The 25,696-nt window shown below is 39.3% G+C and overlaps 2 protein-coding genes across 2 annotated transcripts in view; both read right to left on the bottom strand.

Moving 5' to 3' along the window:
- The window catches only part of LOC144964375 (rho GTPase-activating protein 19-like), a 150,403-nt gene that overhangs the window by 75,960 nt on the left and 48,747 nt on the right, over positions 1–25,696 (bottom strand). The window lies entirely within an intron of this gene.
- On the bottom strand, positions 5,878–25,249 carry LOC144964373 (uncharacterized). Its single transcript, XM_078898542.1, has 9 exons — positions 23,654–25,249; positions 22,152–22,330; positions 20,657–20,836; positions 17,563–17,741; positions 14,065–14,244; positions 12,968–13,054; positions 11,745–11,806; positions 10,357–10,573; positions 5,878–8,491 (listed from the first exon to the last, which is right to left on the bottom strand). The coding sequence occupies exons 5-9, from the start codon at positions 14,111–14,113 to the stop codon at positions 8,457–8,459; spliced, it is 450 nt and encodes a 149-aa protein (XP_078754668.1). The 5' UTR covers positions 14,114–14,244; positions 17,563–17,741; positions 20,657–20,836; positions 22,152–22,330; positions 23,654–25,249; the 3' UTR covers positions 5,878–8,456.

Here is a 25,696-nt window from a genome sequence, read left to right as displayed (position 1 = left end):
GGGGGGGGGGGGTTGTTGGCTGAAGGAGGGTTTTGAGCTCGAAACGTTCCGTGTTTGGTATTTTTGTGCTTTTGCTGAAGCTGTTTTATTCATTTTTATTTATTATTTTGACATTAAGAGAGAGGAGAGAGAGGAGAGAGAAGAGAGAGAGGGGGGGGGAGAGAGAGAGAGAGAGAGAGAGAGAGAGACGAGAGAGAGAAGAGAAGAGGAGAGAGAGAGAGAGAGAGAGAGAGAGAGAGAGAGAGAGAGAGAGAGAGAGAGAGAGAGAGAGGAGGGGGGAGGAGAGAGAGGAGAGAGAGAGAGAGAGAGAGAGAGAGAGAGAGAGAGAGAGGAGGGAGAGAGAGAGAGAGAGAGAGAGAGGAGAGAGAGAGAGAGAGAGAGAGAGAGAGAGAGGAGGGGGGGGGGGGGGGTGAGACGTATATTTTGAAAGTTATGTTCTAATTAACGTGCACTTATTTGCAGGTCTGATAACCCAATTCCTTATGGGCTCATTGTTGTAATGGAAATCTAAAAAAAAAATGACGCAAAATATTGTCCATTAGAACAATGTTAAACTAGAGGGTTCGGATGTCAGCCGACAGCAACACTTAACATGTTGGAAGAGACATGTTAGGCGATATTGCAATTTGTTTTCCGGACAGAGCCAACGCTGTTAACGGCCAGGTACTCATTTTACACCTGAGTAGGGGTTGATGATGTGAGTAAAGAGCCTTTTCCAAGGACTCAACTATGAGCGCTCTGTATTCGAACCAGGATTTTCCGATCCAAAGACGAGTGTCATTTTATAAAAATAAAATAAAAGTAAAAATAGAGATTTTATATAGCGCAATATCCACTTAATGTGCTCAAGGCGCTTTACAAGGGGTCCTGACCAACAGCAACATGTAACATGTATGACGAGACATGACGCATGTTAGGCGAGAATATATTTTTTTTCCGACAGAGACAACGCTGTTAACGGCCAGGTACTCATTTTACACCTGAGTACGGTGAGATAATGTGAGTAAAGAGCCTTTTCCAAGGACTCAACTATGCGCCGCTCAATACTCGAACCAGGATGATCCGATCGGAAGGCGAGTGTCATAGCCACGAGACCACATAGCCGCAAAAGTGGGCAGATCTGTACCGAAAAAATGGCGGTGGCAACATTTACTGCAGTTTGTCATCATTGGATGGATTTAATTTAGGGTTTGAGTGTGACCTGGAAACAAGAACGGTAGCTCTGCGGCTATGTGGTCTAGTGGTATGACACTCGCTTTCGGATCGGAAGGTCCTGGGTTCGAGCCTCGCGCTCGGCGCATAGTTGAGTCCTTGGAAAAGGCCCTTTACTCACATTCTCTCACCGTACTCAGGTGTAAAATGAGTACCTGGCCGTTAACAGCGTTGTCTTGGTCTGAAAAAAAAATTGTAATATCGCCCAACAGTAACAGGCGTCATGCCCCGTACTACATGTTAAATGTTGCTGTTAACCAGGGAAACCCTTATAAAGCGCTTTGAACACATTTAGTGGATATTGCGCTGTATAAAGCTCAATTTAAAACTCTCTTGACATTTGGAGGACAGACCATAATAACCGTCGTGTCTAGTCTAATTGCTTCAATAATGGAGGTCCGTGTCAAAATTAAGACCAAGAAGGTGTCATGTAGAGCATTAGGCCATTAAGACTCCACTTTAAAAGCGTACTCTTACACAATGAGTTGACCCCCCCCCCCCCCCCCCTCCCCCGAATCCACCGTCCTTTTCCTTATTCTGCTGTGCAGGAAGGGGGGGGGGGCCCTTTGTAAAGCGCTTTGAACACGTTTAGTGAATATTGCGCTATATAACAGCTCAAGTTTAATAATAATAATAATAATAATAATAATAATAATAATAATAATAATAATAAAAATAATAATAATAATAATAATAATAATAATAATAGTAATGTTTTTAAAATCTCAGGAATCCGGGAACATAGCAGGGTGTTGGTTGACAGTGAAGACATGCTCGTGTGTTGAACGAGATAACCCGTGGTTAGCACATCTTACTGAAAGGCAACCAGGAGGGCTGAATCGTTCCTCCTCTTATTTTGTCTGGCACTGCATTATTCCCGAGTGGTTAAGGTATTGCACTGTAACCCGGAATGTCCCGGGATCGAGCCTCGCTCCAGGCACTTTCGTTTTTTTTCCTAGGGCAAGATTATTAAACCCAATTTGGGTGATTCCTGTTGACATCAGACATCTTGTTTGATGAATTATCTATATTCCTTCATGGAATGCCTAGGCGACGATATCTTATGATGTCGTGGCGGAAAGGCATGTTTTATTTATTTATTTTTTAATTTACATAACACACTTTAAAAAATTATAAAATAAAATAAATTTGTCTTTGGTCTATTCCAAGAGAAGACTGGAATAAGCCAGGCGTTAGCCGCAGTGCATCGCCGCAAAGTTAGCTAGGGCTAGGTGACTTGCTCAAAGTCACACAACGAGGTGGGTAGTCGAGCTCGGAACATTTGGGTACGAAGCAAAGACCTTGCCGCTGAGCCACGCTGCCCCTAACGATGATATTGATTTTGAGTTCATTCATCCCTGACTTCAACACTCTTGGAGACTTTCGTGGCTCCGTGACAAGTAGGGCAAGGACCGGCAGTCAATCCAGCCCGACCCCACGCACCCCAGTCCACATAGACTTGAACTTTTATAAAGCACACTAAACGTGCTCGAAGTGCTTTACAAGGGGTCCCTAGCCAACAGCAACATTGTAAGACGAGACATTACATTTTTCGGTGATATTTTCTGACAGAGACAACGCTGTTAACGGCCAGCTACTCGTTTTACAAAAATGTACAGCCCGACCCACCCAGTCCACATAGACTTGAGATTTTATAAAGCACAATATCCACTAAACGTGCTCAAAGCGCTTTACAATGAGTCCCTGGCCAACTGCAATATTGAACGAGTAAGACGAGACATGACGCTTTTCCAGCGCCAGTAAAAAGCATGAAAATTGGATAGTAAAAACGATTAAAAGGACTTGAGGAAAAAGGAAGATAAAGGGGAATGGTACAAATAGGGAACAGACGTTAGATTTCAAGAGCGCACTATCACTATCAGTGTACTTCGTTTGAAATCACCTTAAAGTCTCACCCAGACACCAGCACAAGAACCCACTCAAATGTTTACAAAGCGTATGTTAAAAAAAAAAAAAAAAAGAACAAAACATAACAGAGATGTTGTTTTGTTTGTTTTTAAGGGTTTTACGGCGCTTGCAACACATTTAGGTTATATCAGCGCCAGTAAAAAGGAAGAAAATGGGATAGTAAAAAGTTCTAGAATTACAATTAAAGCATTCAAGAAAAAGTAAGACAAAGGGGAACTGAGAACAAATAGGGATCAGATGTAGATTCCAAGAGCATACCACCAATGTACTTAGTTTGAAATCACCTACAAGTCTCATCCAGACACAAGCACAAAATCCAACAAAGAGGAACACACTCAAATGCTTACATTATACATTAAAAATAACAAATATTATAATACATAACAGAGAGATGATTTACAAGGAAAAAAATATCATCTCCCAAAACAACTATGCATTTGACTTTCCCTCCCAGCTAGGATTCCGGCCAGTGCCAGGACAAAACCAAGTAATCTCATTCCGAGACAAAGACAGAAAGCATGTTGGAAAACAGATATAAGGGGATAGAAGACACAGTAAGTACCTCCCTGCCCGCTATGGGAGGTCAGGATCCCCACCCAGACAGAGAGATGATTTACAAGGAAAAAATATCACCTCCCAAAACGATAACTATAAATTCAACTGTTTACCTCCCAGCTACGAACTTAGTAATCTCATTCCAAGACAAAGACAGAATGCAATTGGAAAACAGATAAAGCGGGATAGAAAAAGAAAACACCGTAAGTATCCCCCTGCCCATCATAGGTGGTCGAGAACCCCACCCAGAAAGTTAAGATTAAATAGTACATTACACGAGTACAATAAAATAAGCAATCAAAATAAATGAAGTAAACTAATAGTATTCATTTTTTCTTATTCAACTTTATTATTTTGTTCACGCCAAAGGTTGTCATGGTAACATACTGTGACATCAATGAGCTAAAAGTAAAACAAACAAACATCAGACTCTTTATCTCCGATTGATTCCAGCTGCCATTGGTATGTCAACATTCCATATATATATATATATATATATATATATATATATATATATATATATATATATATATATATATATAAAATATATATATAATATATATAAATATATATATAAATATATATATATATATATATATATATATATATATATATATATATATATATATATATATATATATATATAAGTATCAATCCACTATTAAGGTGACCACTGTGAAATGCACCAATTGGAGGACCAAGCATATGTCTTGTTCAAATTGATTAAACTGTTCAATCTTTGTTCAAATGAGTATAGTTTGATGCCCTACAATGATTTATGAACACAATTCTGATGCTTGATGATCACAATGGTATATAGAAAATTACTCGGTCCCCCTAATGTTTTACTAAGTGTTTCTGTAGCTTTAAGGAGACATTTGGTAAAAACATGTTTTTAGGGAGACCACATTAAAAAACCCTTTTAGGGAGCCCAGTATATGTTTATATATGTGTATACCTAAGAGTGCATTTTCAAGTGAGCTACCACCAAATTGTCTAAAATAAAGTAAGTCCTTAAGATTAAGAGCTTCATGGCCATAGTGTCGAAGCTTATCCCAGTGTGCTTAGAGTGAAGTGGCCGAGCAACGCATTTACTAACTCCTGGGAAGGTCCATCCCTCAGAAGGGGCGCTCAGGGAAATAACCTGGGACTCAAACACGGCAAAAAATATTCCCAGTTGCTCCGTGCGCCATTGTTTTTGCAGTCCCCGACCCCTTTAGAAACCTGACGACCCAGGTTAAGATCAGAGATAGAAGGGACCAGGCAGAGGAGTTTATTTGTTGTTGTTGTATACCACTGAATGGACTTGGTTTGTTTTGTTTTTAAGGGTTTTACGGCGCTTGCAACACATTAAGGTCATATCAGCGCCAGTAAAAAGGAAGAAAATGGGATAGTAAAAAGTTCTGGAACTACAATTAGAGCACCCAAGAAAAAGTAAGGCAAAGGGGATTTGTTTCAAATAGGAAACAGTAGATTCCAAGAGCCCACTATCAAAGTACTTAGTTTGAGATCACCTAAACGTCTCATTCAGACACAAGCACAGGTCCCAACAAAGAGGGATACACTCAAATGTTTACAAAGCATAAATAATATGTAAACAAAACAATAAAGAGCATAACAGACAGATGATTTACAAGGGAAAAATATAATCTCCCAAAACTCGAACTATACATTTGACTGTTTCCCTCCCAGCCAGGTCCTGGACAAAACCAAGTAATCCCATCCCGAGACACAGACAGAAAACAGACATAGGGGGATAGAAGAAGCAACGAGTACGTCCCTGCCCATTATGGGAAGTCGGGAACCCCACCCAGTGAATGGAGTTGGATGGATAGGACAGCAGATCTGATGGACACAATGAACGGCTTCAATCAACATCTCATTCACTTTAACTTGCACAATGCTTGCTTTGGTTTCGTGGTAGACAGTTCGTCTGACGCCCGAGTTGCCAGGGTTCGAATCCATATTTGTGGCGATGCAAAGTCATTGTAAAAGTCTCATTTACAGTCTCACTTGTGTTAATTGGAGTACGTTACTGAATTGTAACAACACGTTGTTCGTGTCCATATAAATGTACTACCAGCTGCACGTTGAGCTCATTGTGGGTTTTATGATACATCAAGCTCGTGTAAAATTACATTTACATTTGACCGAAAAATGATACATAACGATAGAAGTCTACAAATCATATTGCAGGTTTATTTCAGTTCCAAAAGCCATCACAAACATTCATCCACTGTATCACATAAGTCTTTGGTCACCAAATAAAAGCATGAAGTTTGTTATGTGTACAGTGCAACATAAAAGGATAGAAACAGTTTTACTGATAAAACCCTCAAATGATAACAAACCAATATTTTTTTTTTTGTTTTTTTTTTTTGTTTGTTGCTTTAGGTCTCTTCCAACACAATTGAGGTTATATGAGAGGACGCTGAAAAAAAAAACAAGCAAATCTAACAAAAATAGTACTAAGTCAATCAAAATTTAACTCTAAAGATATCATAAGCTAAATTATACATAACAAGAACAAACACGGCAGAGGATTTACAGAAAAAAAATATCCCCTGTCAAAAATACAATCACAAACCAAAGAAGCAGGATAGGCTAGTAAAGAGAAGAAGAAACGACATCACAGAGGTTAGTCCAAATGTTGCTCAATTATCGGGTTTAGTACCAGCACATTTGAATCGTTAAAATGACACTTTCCACAATGATTGTTGTTTTGTTTTTAAGGGTTTTACGGCACTTGCAACACATTTAGGTTATATCAGCGCCAGTAAAAAGGAAGAAAATTGGATAGTAAAAAGTTCTAGAATTACAGTTGAAGCATCCAAGAGAAAGTAAGACCTAGGGGAACTGGGAACAAATAGGGATCAGATGTAGATTCCAAGAGCGTATCACCAATGTACTTAGTTTGAGATCACCTATAAGTCTTATCCGGACACAAGAACAAAATCCAACAAAGAGGAACACACTCAAATGCTTACATTATACATTAAAAAATAACAAATATAGCAATAATACATAACAGAGAGATGATTTACAAGGAAAAAAATATCATCTCCCAAAACAATAAATATGCATTTGACTGCTTCCCTCCCAGCTAGGACTCCGGCGAGGGCCAGGAAAAAAACAAGTAATCTCATTCCAAGACAAAGACTGAAAGCATGTTGGAAAACAGATATAAGGGGATAGAAGACACAGTGTGTACCTCCCTGCCCGCTATGGGAGCTTTCCACAATGAGATCAAAATTCAGAACGGACAATATAAAGAAAGAATTCAACTGCCTCAACTTTGATAAGGACCAATACACAAGAAGCACAATTGTAAAATAAATGAAATAACTTAAGATGGTTAGAAATGCATAACTACCAACCTGGTACATCACTTGAGAGGGCGTTTTGGGGTAAAAATTAGGTGAGTTCAGATAAAAAGTAGACGATTGCATATATGTTTTCTTTCATGCAACATAATGGTCTTTAAGTAGTATACTATAATAGTAGTTATAGTAAAATGCACCTCTAAATATTAAGAATTCCTACTTCTTTACTTTGACAAGATAAACACACCTAAAAATGGAGTATACTTATTTTTCTTGAACCTAAACCGTTACAAAAGCTTGCTTAAAAAAAAAAAATTAAAATCAGATGAAGATGTTTTTTAAAGGGATTAAATTTATATATTTCATAAATTAATAAAGGGAAATAATCATTGTCATCTTTAATCAATATAAGCAATTGATTTTCTTATTGAATACCTTCCAATCAAAAAGGTGGATTTAATTTTATTCTTAATTAAAATAATATTTGTAACAAATAGTGAAAGTATCAATACTGTCTTAGAATATTCAAAGTATATCGAGGCTAACATCCATATCCTATGCAAATCTCCAATACATTATGAAAGGTTTGAGTAAAATACAGGCGTCATATAAACGAATGGAACTTTTTTAATTGTTGAAAATCATTTATGATAGAGGCATAATTCAAATTAAAGAGCTACACAAATGGAGATTATGCTCTCACTGGACACCAATAATAATGATAATAATAATAACAACAATAGTAGTAGTAGTAATAGTAATAATAATGGATCAATAATAATAATTCATTAGGCTCACATGGCTTTTTTACCACAAATTAGTCAAAAATTACAAAATACGGATTTTGAACTAAAAATAAGCACTTACGGACTCAGGAAGTCAAATACGGAACAAATCCGTTTTAACAGAACGGTTGGCAGCTATGGTTCTACAAAGCATTTGTCTCTCAAGCTGAGCAAATGAATGTTCATATAATATAAAAAAGGATATTGCAATGATGAACAGATTGTACTATATAAAGATAAAACGTTTTTGTAAACCCCAAAATATGTCAATAACATTATACAATACAATGAATGTAATACAAATCAAATTCATGATTGTCATTACACCGATTGAAACGCTCTTTCCCTTCTATATTTATTTCTTTCATTAAAAATCTTTGTCTTCACCAAACTAATTAGTGTACCTTCAGGGATTCCTTTTTGTGAAAATACCCTGTGGTGTTTTAAGAATAGAATAATTTCAGACTTTCTAGGTAATGATCCCCTTGAACCATGTGCTGAAACATCTTCGACAAAGTTTTTAAAATATGACTTGACTCTATCTGTATCCTCATCTGACCATGACATGTATCTCCGATTTTTGCTTGAATTCCTCTTGGGTTCAGTTTGTTTTGAAGAACACGTAAGCTGATTTGGCACTCCTGCTTCACCATCAAATATTTCTTCTTGATTTGCAGCTGTATTTCTCTGGAAAAAAAAGAAGAAAATAAAGCACATCATGCTATGAACTATGAAAATAAATCAATAGACAGATCGCATGCACATCAGTACATGACAGCGATAGAGAGGAATAGCATTCCAAATATTTAAGGCCTGGACAAGTAACTGTCATAATTCCTTCTTGTTATATACTTTTCTACCATCTATTCCTTTGGAAGAGGTATGTTAGATTTGTGGAGACCTCTGCCACATAACAAATCCAGTGAAAAGACGCCATATTTTTGTTTTGAAATAGAAATAAATAGATCAATCCACCCACTTCACTGGGTTCAGGGTTCCCTCTTCATTATAATCAAAATATGAACATAAATCGGAATAGTAACACATTGAAGTCTCATCTGAATACATAGATTGTCCTTTGTTGTTTCAGCGAATAATCAGACAGAATGTCAAAAGAATTTTAGGTTTTTCCCCAACCACCCTTTGGAGGTATCAGTATCAGCGGAATGGTAAGCGTCATGTTTTTTACGTTGAGCAACAAAATTTACTCCAAATGCTTCACTCGACCAAGGCGGAAAAGCAATCAAGAATAGACCCAAGTCCTATCCAAAGACTAACATTTCATTTAAGTTTATTGTAGGCCCTTGGCCAATCGACAAAATTCAATTCACATAAATTATTTACAACAATCAGAAATTAATTATATCAATAATAGTAATAGAATGCAATGAAGGCAATATCATAATAATAATAATAATAATAATAATAACAGTAGCGGCAATAAGTAACAATTAATATAGTAACAAAAGTAATAATAGACTATATATAGTTCATAGTCATAACAATGACTTTCTTTGTCATTGAGGGAGTGAGAAAACATCACCGGCTGGCAGAACAAACAGCCGACATCAATCAAACGTCCTCCAGACCGGTTGAGCATCGGCTTCATTAATTCCTTAAAGACTTCCCCCAACTGCCTGAACGATGCTGATGCCCAGACAACTTAATCCTGATTTATATTTTGTGGGAATGAAATATGACATGTATATGCCGGAAATATTTCAATAACAAACACACTGTTCAGATAGAAAATATTTGAGTCTTGCCTTTGTTAATTGACACAGGTAAGTTAGGAAAATAAATGCTAGTAAAAACGATCAGCAAGTTCGTGAACACTGCTTCTCAACTCGAACATATGTTTTCATCAAATCTACACACATCATGTTGTGAGCTGAATTTTAATGATCTCAGTTGTCATTGAAAGGAAACCCAAGAATTTTAGAATAAAGAAAAATATTGAACCTGGAAGTCAAAAGGGTTTGTAGCACAGCAGACATTATCAAAGTATAATTTTAGTACCGACAAATTAAAAAGAAAATGTGCTTTTCTTTAAATGCTCCCAATCATCATATACTGTTTAGGTTGCAAGATTAATAAAAATGTTATCTACTCTGATTCTCGTTAAGTTTCCAGCTGGTCTGTGAAAAAAAGCCTTAAGCATCATAGAAATACAAAGAAACAGTTTTAATATATAGATGGGTTGTAACAAAAAAAACCATTTTAACACTTACAATACAAGCAATTTAAGTCTATTACAGACAAAAAAAACCCCCAATAAAATAAACATGAACATTTTTTATGGCTGGTTTCACTGATATCACTCACACATTGGGGTTTCAGATTCTAAGATGTCCACCCTATCAAATTTGGATTTGTGCTTGTTATGTAAATGGTAGCGTATTTTGCGACGCAGCACTGCCAAAACAGAAAAAAATGCAATAACACAAATGCAGCACCATGGAGGGGGTGGAAGTTTTCTTTTAAAAGGAATGGGTAAATTAAAATTGATCCCACAAATATCAAAGGAGAAGAATGACAAAAAAATGACTCACCATTGCACGTAACACGTTGGTTTGCAAGTGTATAGCATTCGGGTTGAACCTGGGTCCCAGACTGGCAACGAGGTTCAGTCTGTGATAGTTGTGGATGAGGCTCTGACTGAGTTGGGGAATGAGCACTAGGTTCCAAAGACAATGATGTACTCAGCATTGGGTACCTCACAGAGTACGTAGAGGAATCAGACTCGGAGTCAGCAACAAAATCGGGACCCTGTATATTTTGTGGAAAAGATGACAGATCAATCAATTTATTCATGTTGACAATAAACATGAAGAGCCATTGTTTAATAATCCAACTAAACAATTAGCTGGTTAATAATGCAAGTATAATAAAAAAGAGTTGAGAAAGGCAGACATATTGTCTAAGTATTTAATATGTTCAACTGTGCTTGGATAAATATAGATACACCAACCAGGGTTTTTTTTTTTTTGTTTTGTTTGTTGCTTTAGGTCTCTTCCAACACAATTGAGGTTATATGAGAGACCGCTGAAACAAAAAAACAAGCAATCTAACAAAAATAGTACAAATGTCAATCAAAATCATAACCTAAAGATATCATAAGCTAAATTATAAATAACCAAGAACAAACAGGCAGAGGATTTACAGGAAAAAAAATATCCCCTGTCAAAAATACAATCACAAACCAAAGAAGCAGGATAGGGTAGTAAAGAGAAGAAGAAACGACATCACTATCGGATCGTACACCCATGCGAACATCATAGGTATATGATTCAAGGGTGATGCTCCCATCCAACCACCCGCTAACCAGGGTTTCAGTAAACCGTTTTTAACCAACTCTTTAAATCCTACACCAGGACCAACAACTACAAAACAATTTTTTTATATCACTACGATTCTGGACATATAAACGGTTGTCATTGCAACAATATGAACTTCCTAACCTTGCAACTGCAATATAGTTAACAAAAAAAGTTGATAAACATTACGATGCAAGAGAATTTGGACAAAATGCGAGATCAAAAGTATAATCCCAACAGAAGCTATTTTAATTTTTCCTGGAAACGCATCATTTTCACATTTTGTCAAATAAAAAACAAACGACTTCAAATGTGAATGGCTCATCAATGAATATCACTTCAAAATATAACGAGGAAGGTTTAAAATAGTGTTATTGTTGGCGAAGTCCACTGCAAAGAAAAATTTTTAACAACAAAAAACTAGGAGATCTCACTGGTGTAAAACAGTGTTGTCCTTGTCCTGAAATATTGTATTGCGCCTAACAGATTGCAGGTCTCATCTTTTGTGGCAAATGTGTTTTGTCCACCACAAAATATGTTGATGTGAAGCATTTTGAGCATGGTGCCAACTGTGGATAAACGCTATACAAATGTTATGATTTTATTTTAATGTACATACTTACCACAAATGAATCATGTGATATGGAACTTTGTTCTGCATCACTTTCAGGCTCTGAGTTGGAGTCTATATAGAAAATAAAAACAACAAAAAAAAGCTGAAGACTATCATGTGCAAGTTTTTCTCTAAACTCTTAAACAAAAAATCATGCCATCTTGTGCTGTAAAAGGATTTTTTAAAAATTATTTACCTTATGACTATTGTCCTTTGGAAAAAAAAGAAAATTAAGTCCGAAACCTTCTGGCTATTTTCTTTTAAATTTCAAGAACGTCAGAGTTGGCAAGGGAGGACGGAAATATAATTCCAGAAACCAATCTGTCTATAATCATATCCATATGATAGTTTTTCGTTCAAGATTCAGGTACAGTCCACTTAGGATAATCGCAATACCTTGGGATCATCGAAAATGTTGGGATTAACCGAAATTCAGTTTCCTGTCCACTATTTCAACATTTTACACATTTATTGTCAACTCAAACCAGTAAATAATATTCTTAGTCCACCACATACAGAGCAATTTGATTGAAACAAAAACCATATGGCAGCCCCGTGTAGATTTGTCAACCAAAAGCAGCTATGAAGCAAGCCGATATCTTATTCAGATTGAAAGAAGTTTCAATCTTTTTTCTCAACAATTCAACATTTGTCAGAGTTAAAGAGATTAGCCTTAATGAGAGACAATAAGCTCTCACCAAACTCGTTGGTCACAATGCACAGTTGTTAATCCTAAAACAAAGGATATCGCTCAGTCTCTCTTTATAACTGTCATTTATAACCTGTTGTCAAGATTATGACCAGCCCCACCCCTCTTCTATTTAATGGCCACCGATGACGTCACAAACCCATACTGCAGAGCCCCGCCCTCTTTCGACTCTAACAGAGTGGTGACACACTACTGTAGCATTAAATCCTGCTCACTCTCGATTCTTCAACCTGTCACGATTTCATCCATGATGAAATTTAATCATGATATACTGTTTGATTTCTTGAATTTACCACTTTTTAAAAAACCGAAGTTTGTTGCAATTAACCAGTGACTTTTATATAGAATTATTTCCATTGCTTAGGAAATATTGTGATTAACCGAAAGTTGCGATTAAACGAGTTGCAATTGTCCGGAGTGGACTGTAATAGTATTACACATCATGACTCAAAAAAAAAAAAAAAAAAAAAGCAAACTATGTGTACCTAAATGTTATTCATTTCCTCATCAAATTACATTCTTACCATTAACATCATAGATCACATCAAAAGGGTTGTCTGGATTGACAGCAAGACATTTTTCAGGATTTTTAAAGCTCAAATCTCTCTGATCTGAAGTTACAAAAGAAATAGCATATTCTCAACATTAAACTATGATTTTGTGATGGCTGTGATATGGCATACTGTATGCATAAAGCAAGATGCAAAGACAGGTTTAAGTTTAAATTATTTTATATTCTTTTCAAAAATCCATTCTAGTTTTGCCAAAATAAAATAAACACGAGAAGTGTTGAGTTGGATAGCGCTAAAACTAAAAGTAGTAGTGGTAGTAGTAGTAGTAAACGACAGATCTTACTCACTAGTGTGAATCTACAGTCTACAGAAGTTCCCGAATTATCTGACTCCACTTCCAAATGACTGACTGACAAGTGACAATCATCAATCGGTGTGTGTGTGTGAATGTCTACCCTATTGAAAATCTTAAATCAACAGTGATGATGTCGTGAACGGATTTCCCAATCTCGTTCCCGATGTAAAAAATAAGGAAAAAGTTTAGAAAAAGTCTCCACCGAAGTGGGCGTTCTCCATATATGTAAAGGACATATATGGGCGGTTAAAAACTGCTCTAGAGCACTTCGGGAATCGTCCCGGTCTAGCCTGATTTTTATAACATACCAAAAGTATGGCGGATCGGATCTTAGTAGCAGATACAACGATGGGCGAAGATAGTTGATATGTCTGTTTCAAATAAGGCTGTAGATAGTCGAGAGAGAGAATGAAAGGTGTCGCGAGCTTTTAAAGGGTAGAAATGATGACGTCACGTTTACGCGGGAGACAGTGAACGAACACAACATGAAGATTACTCACAACAGCTCGATCGAGACACTGACAGTCCTGTCATAACAAAACACAACAACGACAACAACAAAAACCTATCACAATAATCAGTTACATAAAATCTTCCCCACAAATCACAGCAAATGATAAAATCATTTCCCAAATTCCACCAATAAGGAACCAACCTAAGTAGGCAAAGGTTCAAGTCTCAACCAGACTCATTTACGTTCAACCCATCATGTCCAGTTCTAAATTAGCAGACTCTTGGAAACTTGACCACTTACCCTTAGGTAATACAGGTGCCATAGAAGTGCCGTTCTCTGCTGACATCATTCCCAAGATAATCCATTATGATCCGCTTGTAGGGAAAGTCCTGGACAAAGAGTTAATGCTCCTCATGTGCTGCTTGGGAGATATGCAATGTGCGCAACCAGCATTTGAGCGACTTGGTAGATGGTGCATGTCTAGAAAGAACCGAGAAGGAATCTCAATCATTGACCGAATTGTTGAAACAAATAAGAATGAGGGTGACATCTTTCATCTACAACCGATGGATCAGGCTGTAAAAGAAGTCAAAACACTTGATGAGCTCGTAAACAGTCGGGTCGAATTGAGTGGAATCCTCAATGAGGTTCGAGAAATTGCAAAGACCCAATCCATCTCTCTCAGTATAGGACCAGGCAGTTCAACTCTCGGAGCGGATGCCAATGACCAGTCCTCAAATTCCCACCTCCTTGCCATGATTAACAAGAAAAACCAAGGTAATGATGCATAAGTGGAGCTTCCTCCAACACTGAAATGGATTGCGCAGTTGTTGAAGCTGGAAAACCAAAGGATTTACCAGAAAAATGGTTGGAAAGACTATATATTTTTTGACACTCTGTCACTCCTTCAACTCTCAAAAGAGACCCAGCCAGAGTGCCAGATTGTCGAGGAAAGCATGCCAAATTTGTTCCGCAATGTTGAACGTCATAGACTCTTCCAACCATATCATGGCAGATTTGAAGCCCTTGTCTGCTGTGTGCAAGCCAAAGTATATCACAAAAAGATGATAATAGTTATGTTTCAAACTGAAAGAGTTGACTCAAATACAAAATGGTGCATATGACTCTCGGAATGAGTCTGCCTTTCAGGAATTGCAGTCCTAGCTTGAGAATCGTTCGCTTTGATTAGTTGAAACAGATCTCGACCTTGCTTGCAAATTTTACAGAGAAATCGCAATCTCTGGTTGAAATACAACAAAGCAATCCAACGTTGCCTTTGCGAATTGCAGACATTTTACACTCTACAGAGGCCCCAAGACAATTGCATTCAATCGTGTAGAGTCGGGAGAATGAAGGGTGCGAGCTTTTAGGTAGAATGATGCTCCGTACGGACATGAACGACACCATGAGATACAACTCGACGCTGACATCTGTATAAAACAACAAGACAACAACAAAACATCACAAACGTTCATAATCTTCCACAACACACAAATAATCTTCCCATTCACAATAGAACCAACTAGCAAGTCAAGTCACCAACTTGTTCACCACTTCAGTCAAATTAGCAGACTTTGGACTTACACTTACCTGGTATACAGGTGCATAGAGTGCGTTCCTGCTGACTCATTCAAGATATCATTTGATCGCTTTGGAAAGTCTGGACAAAGGTAAGTCTATGGCGCTTGATTGAATGTTTCTGCTTGATTAGATGACATAAGAATTCTCAACTGTTGAAATTTCAGAGGAAACGAGATCATCTTGATAAAATACAGACAGCATATCAAACGGTTGCCTTTTGCTCGATTCTGTCAGACATGTTTACCACTCACAGAGCACCAATGCAATTGGCATCATCGTGTAGAGTCGAGAGAGATGAAAGGTTGCGAGCTTTAAAGGTAGATGTACGTCACGTTCGCGGAGCAGTGACGAAAACATGAAGATCTCAAACAGCTCGATCGAGCATGACAGCTGTCATACAAAAACACAACAACAAAACACACAATCAAAAATCCACAACACAGAATAAAAATCATTTCCAATTCACATAAGGACACCTAAGTAGCAAAGTCAATTCAACACTCATTTAGTCACATCATGCCAGTTCTATAGCAGACTCTGAACTTACACTTACTTAGGTAATACAGTGCATAAAGTGCTTTCTGCTGACATCATTCAATAATCTTAGATCCGTTGTAGGAAACGGACAGAGTAATCTCTCTGTGGTTGGAATGCAATGTGCGCAACGCATGAGATGAGATGTGCATGTCAGAGACGAAATCTCATCATGACCGAATGTGAACAATAAGAATGAGGTGACTTACTACAACGATGTGCGAAGAATAAAACTGATGCCGTAACGGTCGATGGGACCCAGGGTCGAATGCAGACAACCCTTCTCTTAGACCGCAGTCTTCGGGCTGCAGTCCTCAATTCACCTGCATGATTACAAGAAACAGGAATAGCATCGTGGCTCCTCCACATGAAGTTCGCGTGTACGAACACAGGACTACGAACATGGATGAAAGACTATTTTACACTGTCATCACTTCAAAAAGACCCAGAGTGGCATTGGAGGACATGCAATTTCGCAAAGTCGGTTTGTACATCGCACCAATCGGAGATGAACCCGTCTCTGGGGAACCAAGTTTTCAAGAGATGAAAAGTTGTTTCATGGGAGAGACCAAAATGCATTGACTTGGAATGGGCGCTATTAGGATGAGTCCACTGAACTTCGCTTTGTTAGGTGACTCAAGATTCTCCGACATTGCTGCATTTCGAGGAACGAGAACTCCTGTAAATACAGCAAAGAATTCTACGTTGGTTGCCGAATCTGCAGTTTTCCTCTAGCCAGCACCAATGAAATGGCATAAATGCTGTGATAGTCGGAGGAGATGAGGTGTCGTTTAAGTAATAGAGAGTACGCGGAGTGAACACAACATAGATACACAGTCGTCGAGACGAAGCGTAACAAAACCAACGACAACAAAACTCCATAATCGTACAAAATCCCAAACACGAAAGTAAACATCCAATCACAATAAGAACAATAGTGCAAGTCAGTAACACATCTCAACATCTGCTCTAAATGACTGGAACTTGACTTACTTAGGTAATACAGTGCCTAAGTGCTCTTCTGACACATCCAAGATCATGATCGTAGAAGTCTGGACAAGGTATGCCTGTGGAGATATGAAATCGTTCCTGCTTTGATTTAGAGTTGACATACAAAGAATTCTTCCAGACCATTGCTTGCAAATTTTATCAGAAGGAAATCGAGGCAATCATTCCCTGGTTGATAAAATACCAAGACCAAAGCATATTCCTAAATCGGTTGGCCCCTTTTGCTCGAATTCTGTCAGACAATGTTTTTACCACTCTAAGCCAGAAGGCCACCCCAAAATTGACAAAATTGGGCATTCAAATCGGCTGTAGATAGTCGAGAGAGAGAATGAAAGGTGTCGCGAGCTTTTAAAGGGTAGAAAATGATGACGTCACGTTTACGCGGGAGACAGTGAACGAACACAACATGAAGATTACTCACAACAGCTCGATCGAGACACTGACAGTCCTGTCATAACAAAACACAACAACGACAACAACAAAAACCTATCACAATAATCAGTTACATAAAATCTTCCCCACAAATCACAGCAAATGATAAAATCATTTCCCAAATTCCACCAATAAGGAACCAACCTAAGTAGGCAAAGGTTCAAGTCTCAACCAGACTCATTTACGTTCAACCCATCATGTCCAGTTCTAAATTAGCAGACTCTTGGAAACTTGACCACTTACCCTTAGGTAATACAGGTGCCATAGAAGTGCCGTTCTCTGCTGACATCATTCCCAAGATAATCCATTATGATCCGCTTGTAGGGAAAGTCCTGGACAAAGAGTTAATGCTCTCATGTGCTGCTTGGGAGATATGCAATGTGCGCAACCAGCATTTGAGCGACTTGGTAGATGGTGCATGTCTAGAAAGAACGAGAAGGAATCTCAATCATTGACCGAATTGTTGAAACAAATAAGAATGAGGGTGACATCTTTCATCTACAACCGATGATCAGGCTGTAAAAGAAGTCAAAACACTTGATGAGCTCGTAAACGTCGGTCGAATTGAGTGGGAATCCTCAATGAGGTTCGAGAAATTGCAAAGACCAATCCATCTCTCTCAGTATAGGACCAGGCAGTTCAACTCTCGGAGCGGATGCCAATGACCAGTCTCAAATTCCCACCTCCTTGCCATGATTAACAAGAAAAACCAAGGTAATGATGCATCAAGTGGAGCTTCTCCACACTGAATGGATTGCTGCAGTTGTTGAAGCCTGGAAAACCACAAAGGGACTTTACCAGAAACAATGGATTGGAAAGCTATATATTTTTGACAACTCTGTCACTCCTTCAACTCTCCAAAAGGACCCAGCCAGATTGTCGAGGAAAGCATGCCAAAATTGTTCGCAAAGTTCGGTTTGGTCTACACTTCCCATACGTGGCGATTGAGCCCTGTCTGCTGTGGGCAAGCAAATTTATCACAAAAGAGATGATAATAGGTTATTTTCAACTGTCGGAAGAGTGACCACTATACAAATGGTGCATATGACTCTCGAATGAGTCTGCATTCGATGCAGTCTCAACTTGTAATCGTTCTGCTGATTAGGTTGACATACAAAGATTCTCCAGCCATTGCTTGCAATTTATCAGAAGATCGAGCACTTCCTGGTTGATAAATACCAAGACCAAGCATATTCCAATCGTGCCCTTTTGCTCGAATTCTGTCAGACATGTTTACCCTTAGCCAGAGGCACCAAAATTGACAAATTGGGCATCAATCGGCTGTAATAGTCGAGAAGAGAATGAAAGGTGTCCGAGCTTAAGGTAGAAATGATACGTCACGTTTACGGGGACGTGAACGAACACACATGAAGATTACTCACAACGCTCGTCGAGACACTGACTCTGTCAAACAAACAAAAACGACAACACAAACTATCACATAATCAGTTCATAAAATCTTCCCCACAAACACAGCAAATGAAAAATATTCCAAATCCAATAGAACACTAATAGCAAAGTTCAGTTACAGTTTTCTTCACTCGTCGTTCAATTAGACTGGAAATTGACCCTTCCTAGTAACAGGTGCTAATGCGTCTTGTGACCTTCCCAGTCATTGCTGTAGAGTCGAAAAAGTTGTCTCGTGCTGTGAGATGATGGGCAACCGCATTGAGATTGTAGATGGTATGTTAGAAGACGAGAATCATTTGACGATTGTGAAAATAAATAGGTCCTTCTAACGTGATCGCTGTAAGAGTCAAATGAGTCGTAACATGGTCAATTGGATCCTAATGAGTCGAAATGCAAGCATCTCTCTCATATGAGCAGCACTTCGAGCGTCAGACATCTCAATCCACCTCCTTGCATGATTAACAAAACAGGTAATGATGCATCAGTGGTCTCACCTGAGATTGTGAGGTGACCTAAAATAAGGGCTTACAGAATGATTGAATATTTTTGAAATTGTCCTAACTCAAGAGACACCAGTGCAGATTGAGAATCAATTTTCGCAATGTTCGTTGGTCATACATCTTCTGCCCATACGCAGATTTGACCTTTGTGTGGCAAGCAGATATTCACAAAAAATGATAAGGTGTTTCAACTTCGAAGAGTATCATATCAAGTGATATGCTCTCGGATGGTCTGCTACAGAATGCAGTCAATGAATCGTCTGCTTGTTTAGTACATCAAAGAATTTTCAGACATGCTGATTTTCAGAAGAAATCGAGAACTCCTGGTTGTAAACCAAGACACAATTCTACGTGCCTTGCTCGAATTCGTCGCATTTTACACTCTAGGAGCCCAATGACAATGGCATCAATCGCTTAGTAGTGAAAGGAATGAAAGGTGCGAGTTAAATAATGAGGCGTTGGAGACGGAACGAAACTGAATATACAGCTGCGGCATGACTTCAACAACACAAGACAACAACAAACTATACAACAGTACAAATCTTCCACAATCGAGAAACATTCAATTCTGGCCAGATTTGTCGAGGAAAGCATGCCAAAATTTGTTCCGCAAATGTTCGGTTTGGTCATACCATCTTCTGCACCATATCCAGTGGCAGGATTTGAAGCCCTGTCTGCTGTGGTGCAAGCCAAAGATTATATCACAAAAGAGATGATAATAGGTTATGTTTCAACTGTCGGAAAGAGTGACTCACTATACAAATGGTGCATATGACTCTCGGAATGAGGTCTGCCTATTCAGGAATGCCAGTCCTCAACTTGATAAATCGTTCCTGCTTTGATTTAGAGTTGACATACAAAGAATTCTTCCAGACCATTGCTTGCAAATTTTATCAGAAGGAAATCGAGGCAATCATTCCCTGGTTGATAAAATACCAAGACCAAAGCATATTCCTAAATCGGTTGGCCCCTTTTGCTCGAATTCTGTCAGACAATGTTTTTACCACTCTAAGCCAGAAGGCCACCCCAAAATTGACAAAATTGGGCATTCAAATCGGCTGTAGATAGTCGAGAGAGAGAATGAAAGGTGTCGCGAGCTTTTAAAGGGTAGAAATGATGACGTCACGTTTACGCGGGAGACAGTGAACGAACACAACATGAAGATTACTCACAACAGCTCGATCGAGACACTGACAGTCCTGTCATAACAAAACACAACAACGACAACAACAAAAACCTATCACAATAATCAGTTACATAAAATCTTCCCCACAAATCACAGCAAATGATTAAAATCATTTCCCAAATTCCACCAATAAGGAACCAACCTAAGTAGGCAAAGGTTCAAGTCTCAACCAGACTCATTTACGTTCAACCCATCATGTCCAGTTCTAAATTAGCAGACTCTTGGAAACTTGACCACTTACCCTTAGGTAATACAGGTGCCATAGAAGTGCCGTTCTCTGCTGACATCATTCCCAAGATAATCCATTATGATCCGCTTGTAGGGAAAGTCCTGGACAAAGAGTTAATGCTCCTCATGTGCTGCTTGGGAGATATGCAATGTGCGCAACCAGCATTTGAGCGACTTGGTAGATGGTGCATGTCTAGAAAGAACCGAGAAGGAATCTCAATCATTGACCGAATTGTTGAAACAAATAAGAATGAGGGTGACATCTTTCATCTACAACCGATGGATCAGGCTGTAAAAGAAGTCAAAACACTTGATGAGCTCGTAAACAGTCGGGTCGAATTGAGTGGAATCCTCAATGAGGTTCGAGAAATTGCAAAGACCCAATCCATCTCTCTCAGTATAGGACCAGGCAGTTCAACTCTCGGAGCGGATGCCAATGACCAGTCCTCAAATTCCCACCTCCTTGCCATGATTAACAAGAAAAACCAAGGTAATGATGCATCAAGTGGAGCTTCCTCCAACACTGAATGGATTGCTGCAGTTGTTGAAGCCTGGAAAACCATCAAAGGGACTTTACCAGAAACAATGGATTGGAAAGACTATATATTTTTGACAACTCTGTCACTCCTTCAACTCTCCAAAAGAGACCCAGCCAGAGTGGCCAGATTTGTCGAGGAAAGCATGCCAAAATTTGTTCCGCAAATGTTCGGTTTGGTCATACCATCTTCTGCACCATATCCAGTGGCAGGATTTGAAGCCCTGTCTGCTGTGGTGCAAGCCAAAGATTATATCACAAAAGAGATGATAATAGGTTATGTTTCAACTGTCGGAAAGAGTGACTCACTATACAAAATGGTGCATATGACTCTCGGAATGAGGTCTGCCTATTCAGGAATGCCAGTCCTCAACTTGATAAATCGTTCCTGCTTTGATTTAGAGTTGACATACAAAGAATTCTTCCAGACCATTGCTTGCAAATTTTATCAGAAGGAAATCGAGGCAATCATTCCCTGGTTGATAAAATACCAAGACCAAAGCATATTCCTAAATCGGTTGGCCCCTTTTGCTCGAATTCTGTCAGACAATGTTTTTACCACTCTAAGCCAGAAGGCCACCCCAAAATTGACAAAATTGGGCATTCAAATCGGCTGTAGATAGTCGAGAGAGAGAATGAAAGGTGTCGCGAGCTTTTAAAGGGTAGAAATGATGACGTCACGTTTACGCGGGAGACAGTGGACGAACACAACATGAAGATTACTCACAACAGCTCGATCGAGACACTGACAGTCCTGTCATAACAAAAACAACAACAACAAAAACCTATCACAATAATCAGTTACATAAAATCTTCCCCACAAATCACAGCAAATGATAAAATCATTTCCCAAATTCCACCAATAAGGAACCAACCTAAGTAGGCAAAGGTTCAAGTCTCAACCAGACTCATTTACGTTCAACCCATCATGTCCAGTTCTAAATTAGCAGACTCTTGAAACTTGACCACTTACCCTTAGGTAATACAGGTGCCATAGAAGTGCCGTTCTCTGCTGACATCATTCCCAAGATAATCCATTATGATCCGCTTGTAGGAAAGTCCTGGACAAAGAGTTAATGCTCCTCATGTGCTGCTTGGGAGATATGCAATGTGCGCAACCAGCATTTGAGCGACTTGGTAGATGGTGCATGTCTAGAAAGAACCGAGAAGGAATCTCAATCATTGACCGAATTGTTGAAACAAATAAGAATGAGGGTGACATCTTTCATCTACAACCGATGGATCAGGCTGTAAAAGAAGTCAAAACACTTGATGAGCTCGTAAACAGTCGGGTCGAATTGAGTGGAATCCTCAATGAGGTTCGAGAAATTGCAAAGACCCAATCCATCTCTCTCAGTATAGGACCAGGCAGTTCAACTCTCGGAGCGGATGCCAATGACCAGTCCTCAAATTCCCACCTCCTTGCCATGATTAACAAGAAAAACCAAGGTAATGATGCATCAAGTGGAGCTTCCTCCAACACTGAATGGATTGCTGCAGTTGTTGAAGCCTGGAAAACCATCAAAGGGACTTTACCAGAAACAATGGATTGGAAAGACTATATATTTTTGACAACTCTGTCACTCCTTCAACTCTCCAAAAGAGACCCAGCCAGAGTGGCCAGATTTGTCGAGGAAAGCATGCCAAAATTTGTTCCGCAAATGTTCGGTTTGGTCATACCATCTTCTGCACCATATCCAGTGGCAGGATTTGAAGCCCTGTCTGCTGTGGTGCAAGCCAAAGATTATATCACAAAAGAGATGATAATAGGTTATGTTTCAACTGTCGGAAAGAGTGACTCACTATACAAAATGGTGCATATGACTCTCGGAATGAGGTCTGCCTATTCAGGAATGCCAGTCCTCAACTTGATAAATCGTTCCTGCTTTGATTTAGAGTTGACATACAAAGAATTCTTCCAGACCATTGCTTGCAAATTTTATCAGAAGGAAATCGAGGCAATCATTCCCTGGTTGATAAAATACCAAGACCAAAGCATATTCCTAAATCGGTTGGCCCCTTTTGCTCGAATTCTGTCAGACAATGTTTTTACCACTCTAAGCCAGAAGGCCACCCCAAAATTGACAAAATTGGGCATTCAAATCGGCTGTAGATAGTCGAGAGAGAGAATGAAAGGTGTCGCGAGCTTTTAAAGGGTAGAAATGATGACGTCACGTTTACGCGGGAGACAGTGAACGAACACAACATGAAGATTACTCACAACAGCTCGATCGAGACACTGACAGTCCTGTCATAACAAAACACAACAACGACAACAACAAAAACCTATCACAATAATCAGTTACATAAAATCTTCCCCACAAATCACAGCAAATGATAAAATCATTTCCCAAATTCCACCAATAAGGAACCAACCTAAGTAGGCAAAGGTTCAAGTCTCAACCAGACTCATTTACGTTCAACCCATCATGTCCAGTTCTAAATTAGCAGACTCTTGGAAACTTGACCACTTACCCTTAGGTAATACAGGTGCCATAGAAGTGCCGTTCTCTGCTGACATCATTCCCAAGATAATCCATTATGATCCGCTTGTAGGGAAAGTCCTGGACAAAGAGTTAATGCTCCTCATGTGCTGCTTGGGAGATATGCAATGTGCGCAACCAGCATTTGAGCGACTTGGTAGATGGTGCATGTCTAGAAAGAACCGAGAAGGAATCTCAATCATTGACCGAATTGTTGAAACAAATAAGAATGAGGGTGACATCTTTCATCTACAACCGATGGATCAGGCTGTAAAAGAAGTCAAAACACTTGATGAGCTCGTAAACAGTCGGGTCGAATTGAGTGGAATCCTCAATGAGGTTCGAGAAATTGCAAAGACCCAATCCATCTCTCTCAGTATAGGACCAGGCAGTTCAACTCTCGGAGCGGATGCCAATGACCAGTCCTCAAATTCCCACCTCCTTGCCATGATTAACAAGAAAAACCAAGGTAATGATGCATCAAGTGGAGCTTCCTCCAACACTGAATGGATTGCTGCAGTTGTTGAAGCCTGGAAAACCATCAAAGGGACTTTACCAGAAACAATGGATTGGAAAGACTATATATTTTTGACAACTCTGTCACTCCTTCAACTCTCCAAAAGAGACCCAGCCAGAGTGGCCAGATTTGTCGAGGAAAGCATGCCAAAATTTGTTCCGCAAATGTTCGGTTTGGTCATACCATCTTCTGCACCATATCCAGTGGCAGGATTTGAAGCCCTGTCTGCTGTGGTGCAAGCCAAAGATTATATCACAAAAGAGATGATAATAGGTTATGTTTCAACTGTCGGAAAGAGTGACTCACTATACAAAATGGTGCATATGACTCTCGGAATGAGGTCTGCCTATTCAGGAATGCCAGTCCTCAACTTGATAAATCGTTCCTGCTTTGATTTAGAGTTGACATACAAAGAATTCTTCCAGACCATTGCTTGCAAATTTTATCAGAAGGAAATCGAGGCAATCATTCCCTGGTTGATAAAATACCAAGACCAAAGCATATTCCTAAATCGGTTGGCCCCTTTTGCTCGAATTCTGTCAGACAATGTTTTTACCACTCTAAGCCAGAAGGCCACCCCAAAATTGACAAAATTGGGCATTCAAATCGTGACAATTGCTGAGGAAAATGATTCAGCCAGTCAGTTGGTGGGCAGCACTCTCGATGCCTATGCCCAAAGAATTATAGATCTGACCGCTCAAGTTCTGGTTGAGGAGAAGACCAAGAGAAGTGGAACAACGGCTGGTGCATCCGATTTAATGGGGACCGTCCTCAACAATGCACTCAGCAACAATTTGAATCCTAGAGAAGAGAGATACACTCGACTTCGACATAATGTTGTTCAAGAAGGACCAATCTCCATAATCAACAACTCTGACCAGGTGAGAAGCGGGACAAGAGGCAGTCTGCCTTTGATATCCGGTCAGTTCTTTGATGAACCCGAAGACTATTGATTATTACTTATGCAATCCGCAATGAATCTTATCCATGATGGCACCCAACACTCAACACCACAGACACACCCCAGAACACCCGCCCAATGAACACAAACAATCACCACCAACAAATCCCAAGGACCCACCAACCGTCCAGAACAGCCAAGGCCCCGAACAAGGCCCAGACCAGACAAACAACCGGCCCACGCCAAAGGACCAGACCCCACACCATCTGACCGGAGAGGCAGCACCCCAAACTGAAAAAAAAAAAAAAAAAAAAAATGCTTCCTCAAAAAAAAAAAAAAGGGGACGGAAATAGGACAACTGCTTCCCCTGGAAGCAAGAGATATAATTGAGGATGACGAAGATGACTGGCTGAATTTAACAGAAGTGGACGAACTCAGCAACCCCACGACAAAAACTGAGGGGGAAGGCTCCATATCAAGCACTTCCTGCCAGCCGATCCAACTACCAGACAAACTTATAGATCTCTGGCAGAGAGTTACGTCCATTCTGGGAGATGAGAGACAAGGTAAAGTTGAACAATTGCTGTGGGAATATCAAGCAATACACCACATTGATA

The sequence above is a fragment of the Berghia stephanieae genome, chromosome 2 (assembly GCF_034508935.2).
Source record: "Berghia stephanieae isolate SIO BIC M18660-M18661 chromosome 2, UCSD_Bste_1.3, whole genome shotgun sequence".
NCBI lineage: Eukaryota > Metazoa > Mollusca > Gastropoda > Nudibranchia > Aeolidiidae > Berghia > Berghia stephanieae.
This window is presented reverse-complemented; position numbering and strand designations above follow the sequence as displayed.

Bases quoted from the DNA above. Each gene is read 5' to 3' on its own strand.
- LOC144964373 (XM_078898542.1), bottom strand. From the start codon at position 14,113: ATGATGTCAGCAGAGAACGGCACTTCTATGGCACCTGTATTACCTAAG. The intron at 11,807-12,967 runs GTAAGAATGTAA...TTTTCTATATAG, and splicing joins TGTGATCTATGATGTTAATG to ACTCCAACTCAGAGCCTGAA. The intron at 10,574-11,744 runs GTAAGTATGTAC...CAAAATATACAG, and splicing joins TATCACATGATTCATTTGTG to GGTCCCGATTTTGTTGCTGA.